The sequence below is a fragment of the Nematolebias whitei genome, chromosome 7, assembly GCF_014905685.2.
Source record: "Nematolebias whitei isolate Nwh7 chromosome 7, NemWhi1, whole genome shotgun sequence".
In the NCBI taxonomy this organism is placed as follows: domain Eukaryota; kingdom Metazoa; phylum Chordata; class Actinopteri; order Cyprinodontiformes; family Rivulidae; genus Nematolebias; species Nematolebias whitei.
The window spans coordinates 51,476,331-51,481,719 of record NC_056504.1 but is presented as its reverse complement, the minus strand read 5'-3'; the positions used below and the strand labels follow the sequence as shown (position 1 = coordinate 51,481,719).

The following is a 5,389-nucleotide window of genomic DNA, read 5'->3' as shown; positions in this document are numbered from 1 at the left end:
AGTATCAGCCGTGCATGTTAAGTGCTCTGTGTGTGTGTGTGTGTGAGCACAAGAAAAGGGCCCGTATGATATCATAAGAATGTGTTTGCTCCATCGAGGAGGGTTGGTGCTTGCATGATGAAACGTGCCGAGCGATGAGGCGTGGCTCGTTGTGAAACATCTTGCAGCTGTTAGACGGACACATCAAACCTTCTCGACGCGGACACCGCTCTGGTTTTAAGTTTTAGAAGAAGAGAACTCAACAATCTGCAGAACCACCATTAGACCCAATAACACCAACTTGGCTCTGAGCTTGATGGTCTCTACAGGTTCTGTGGAGAAAATCTTCTTGTTCAAACTGCCTTGGCTCCTTGAGGGTTGTAGAAACATCACCATCAGGTTCTGGACTCTGACTGGATCGTTGCAGCCCTGTGGTTCTGTTCTTTCTGACCCGTTCTGTTCTAGATCTGCTGCTGTGTTTGGATCACGGTCCTGTTGGACCCAGTTTGGTCCCAGCTTCAGCTTTGGACAGATGGACTCACATGGACATGGGACTTCTTTGGCAGGATTCATTTATCGTTGATTTAATGAAACGCTCAGATTTCAATCACTGTGTTGAAACTAACATTAAGTTCTGGAGTCGCCACAGAAGAACAAGCACGTTTCTATGTCACTCCATATTCACTTCACACTTGTTGTCTGTGCACTTGACTCAGTTCATTCTCTGAAATAAATCAATTAAATGCAGTTTAAACACTGAGAGTCATTCGGAACACATTTTAAGTGCTAACGGATCATGCACAATCATTAACAGATCGTGCACGATCATGCAGGATGCCATATTTTTGCATGGAATAATGTTATGTTCAAGATTTTAAAAAAATTGACAATGTCAAGTAACTAATAATTAGAATATTGTTATTATTTGTTTATAACAAGCCTCTCTTCATAATGAGACAAATGTGTCTCAATGGGACAAACTAAACTTTACAAAAACACTGGAGGACTTTCTTTCAACTTATTAAACCCCAAAGCATCATTTTCCCACACATGTTTCAACATTTTATTTTTGATTGTTTTGTTGTTACATTTATTTCAGATGTTTTTCAATCAGGTTTAGTTGTTTTTACATGTTTTATTAAGAACAGGTCCTGGTTGGTCTCTAAGTTATGGAGCACAGCGACACCTGCTGGTCAGACTCTATAAGTGCACTCCTGGGAATCTAGCTATCTTCTTTCCCAGGTTTTCCTCTGGCTCATGGGCGGCTGCTGCCACGTCCAGCTGTCACTGTTTGAGAGGTGGGGGACACCTGGACAGGTCTCCAGTCCATCAAAGGGACACATGGAGACAAACAAGACACAACGATTCTCACTCACAGGAGTTAATATTAAATTAATCTTGGTCTGCAGGAGGAAACTGAAGAACCTGGAGAAAAACCCACACATGCACAGAGAGAGCATGTAAGCTCCACACAGAAAGGCAGGAAGCAAACCTGCAACCTTTTTGCTGTGTGGCGACAGCGTCAACACTGTTCTGTTCTGACCCTCTGCTAATCTCCAGCGCTGACAATTTGTCACAAGTGGTAATTATTTCTAATAAAGTCATGACTCAGAACAATTCTCCATTCCTAAACTTGTCCTCGTGATGGACGCGGCTTTAAGGACATTTAGAGACGTACCCGAGTTGTCTTCATCTTTGCGTATCTTTAATTTGACCAGTTCTTCACACTGCTGGAGAATATGTTCTGCATCTTCTTTGGAACAGTTCTCCAGTCTTACGTTGTCGATCGCCAGCAGTTTGTCTCCGGGCTCCAAAGTTCCTGTTCTGGATGGAGAGAGGGACATTGGAACAAAAACAAAGGTCACGGTCAAGGTCAATGTTTCTTTATTTTCATTCTCATCTCATGTGGTGGAGTGATGTTGTGAACACAGGGTTCCAGCTTTATCCATCAAAAGTATAAACTGTAAAAGAAAAACAGTAATAGGATCTAAGATATAAAATAAGAATACATTAAGCACCAACAGTACAGAAACAAGACGCTGAACAGCAGCAGCTATTTATAAGACTGAGTTTGCTGCTGCTCCTCTCACTGAAGAAGTCTTTTGGATAAAACATTTCAACAAGAAGAATCCATCCAGAGGACCTGACTCCACCTGGTTAGATAGACCAAACTCTGTTAGAGCTACAGCTGATGGAGAAGATGCTGCAGATACCTGTGAGCCATGCTGCCCTTCTTGATGTCAGAGATGATCAGGGACTCTCCTGGTTTCTTACTGGCTTTGGAGAGAGAGCACAGGAAAAATCAGCAGCAATCCAGGGTTACAGTTCAGGATAACAATCATTGCACTAAGACATGGAACATTTACATGATCATGTTTGTTCTCATGCAAGGGTGTAGAGCAATAAATCACATTTTAATTTAAATAAAACTAATTAAAGAGCAAAGAAAAACCTAAATCAAGTTTTTAGTCATATTGGTGAAATAATTCAGCAACTTTGTATGAAATCTGTGAAACATGATGAGAGTAATGTTAGATTAGTGTTGAAAAGCAAAGTCAAATTAGCACAACTAAACTAAAGACTGACTGAAGTGCTTCAGGGGGTGAAGGTCAATGACTCAGCAACAACGGAAACTTCAATTAAACATGATAAAACCTCAATTAATGACAAATACATGATGTGACATGTACGATATCATATCATATAAGATCCAGGATGTGCTGTTGAACTGAAAGATGCTCACTTATGTCTGACGGCTCCAGTTTTCAAAAGCTGCATGTTCCAGAGCTTAGTGGGCGACCAGTGAAATGTTCTCTGTGGTGTTTACCCTGACCTGAGGTGTTCTGCAGCTGGTCTGTGGACCTCGGAGCTCTGCTCGCACTGTCAAAGTTCATCGAGGTAAGATGGCGCCATGCCGCTCAGATCCATAAAACAAGCAATGAAATCTTCATCTGAACTTAATGTGTGGTCCTCTTCATCTGATGTGGACACGTCTGCTCAGAAGATGGCACCATTACACCATTTTGTGTCTCAGTCTCAGCTCCACCTCTTCTGCAGCAGCAGCTGAACGTCCTCATTTCATTAAATGCCTTTTTAAAACAACTCCAACCAAAGCAGCCAGTAGATATTCACTGAATTAAGAAGGTAACTGGTGCTTTTACACACAGCAAACATCTACAGAGCATCAGTGTTGATCCCGGTGAACATCAGGAGAACTGGCTGCAGAGACGGACTCATCCTGGTCTCAGTGCATCTGCTCATGACGGCGTCTGTGGCTCTTTCACAGTTTGAATCCACACGAGACTAAATCGTTCAACACTGAGCATCATTCATGCACAGCTGGAAAAACAACTGGCTTCAAACTTTTGGTCTCAGTATTTGTATGAAAGTTAGACATGAAGAAAAGCTTTACAGTAAACTCCACATCCAGTACTAAACATCTACAGCGTCACTTTACAAATTCAACTTGTCGAATGTTCTTTCTCTGATGATGACATTTTCTTCAGACAGTTTTTGACATCAGTTCTTTTAAAAACATCAAGACCACAGAATACGACACCTCATTACTGGTTGAAATGGCGGTGCACAGATGTGCAGCGGCTTCTCGTGCTACCAGGATTAAGCCTTATTTTAATTATTTTAATCCCTATGAGGCTGTTTTAGGCACTAGTTATATATAATATACATAATATATATATATATATATATATATATATATATATATATATATATATAATATATCCAAACCATAATTATGGACTTGTTTTGATCAGTTGGTCCCTCAACTCAATTGACAACATTTCTTGGAAGAGAAGACAGGCTTTAGGCGAGCTGATTTGCCCTGTTGGCACGCACGCAGCTGGATATCTCATCGACTGGAAGACTTGATGATGTGTCTATCTCTGCTGCCATCTGTGGATTTTAAGGACAAATATTTAACTGGATTTATGATAACTGGTTCCTGCTTTTTGGATTCGGCTGGTTGCTGGTGTTATCAACAATCAAGGAAGTCGTCGGCAGCAAATCTGGACCCGATCACGCTGCTTGCCTTTATGATGTCTCGGTTCGTGCCTCGAGTACCCAGACTCAAATGCCTTGGGCAGAATGGATCAGATCTTGGGGATTTTACTCAGTCACGTTCCATCGGTGTGGCCATGTAATTTGGACATTTTGGAACCGAGTGGACCAACACAGACTCAAGGTAGACATCATTAAGTTCATAAAGAACACGAGTGTATTCTTAACTGAGTGTGCTTCATTCAGAGCTGTGGGGGGTCGGACATAACCGAACCAGCAGCTGATCAAAACAAAGTGTAGGGCAGATGAACGTGTGTGTGTGTTCCTACCACTGATGGTGAGCCCCAGCTCCACCCCTCTCTTCTTTGGCAGCTTGACGTGAAACGTGCCGCTGCTGGGCACCACCGACTCTGAAACACAAGCACCGTCCGGTAAAGAAAAGACACAACATGAGAAGCAACAGAGAAAGTGTAAAAACAAACGAGAACTTTCTACAGTCAGCTGCTCTGCTGCAGGGCAAAGGTTCACTTTAAAACCTTCTGACTGAACTGACTGAATGCAAGCGAGCAGTAATGAATCAGTCAAATGTGGAGGCTGAGGAGACTGAAACGTTGGACTCGTGGAAAAACTGCATGAAACATCTCAACAACTAAAACGTCTTCATTTAGTGATGCAGCAACAAGAACATCAACACAAACTGACTCGAGCAACATCCAAACATTTCTGCTGAACATTAAAAAAGAATCACGGAATAAATGAAGCACTTTGTTTTAGATCAAATATATATTTTTTAAGATTTTGAATTAGATGAGCAGAAAACACGTTTTTTCCTCAGGAAGTAAAACTTTCAGCCACTTAAAGTCAACACATTATTATTTATACTCTGAATAGTAAGAGGTTTTTAATGTGTTTTATCAAACAAGCTGCAAAACATTTTTGAACGTTTGTACTTCGCAGGTTTTCTTGTCCATTAATTTGTTGCCTCATTTTTTCACAAATAAACATATTTTGGATTTTATCCCCTTGCTGTAAAAAAGACGCGTGTTAAGTGTGAAGTAAATATTTTATTTAAAATCTTCCAAGAAGCGTCTCGTCTCCTTCAGCAGAACATGAACTATGGTTCCTTTTAGCAGCACGACCCAGAAAACTCAGTCAGACGTTCTCCTTTCAGGTCCTACTTGGTCTTGGGTTCAGATGGTCCGTCCGTCCGTCCGTCCATCCATCCATCCATCCGTCCATCCATCCATCCGTCCATCCATCCATCCATCCGTCCGTCTGTCCGTCCGTCCGTCCATCCATCCATCCATCCGTCCATCCATCCGTCCATCCATCCATCCATCCATCCATCCATCCATCCATCCATCCATCCATCCATCCATCCATCCATCCATCC

At 41.8% G+C, this 5,389-nt stretch overlaps 1 protein-coding gene across 1 annotated transcript in view; it reads right to left on the bottom strand.

Annotated features, from left to right (window-relative positions):
- The window catches only part of LOC119412900 (glutamate receptor-interacting protein 2), a 153,335-nt gene that overhangs the window by 17,562 nt on the left and 130,384 nt on the right, over nucleotides 1–5,389 (bottom strand). Inside the window, exons 13-15 of the mRNA XM_037679936.1 lie at nucleotides 4,326–4,406; nucleotides 2,193–2,256; nucleotides 1,658–1,803 (exon numbers count right to left, since the gene is read on the bottom strand). Of these exons, the coding sequence (XP_037535864.1) occupies nucleotides 1,658–1,803; nucleotides 2,193–2,256; nucleotides 4,326–4,406 (291 nt within the window). The remainder of the gene's footprint in view (nucleotides 1–1,657; nucleotides 1,804–2,192; nucleotides 2,257–4,325; nucleotides 4,407–5,389) is intronic.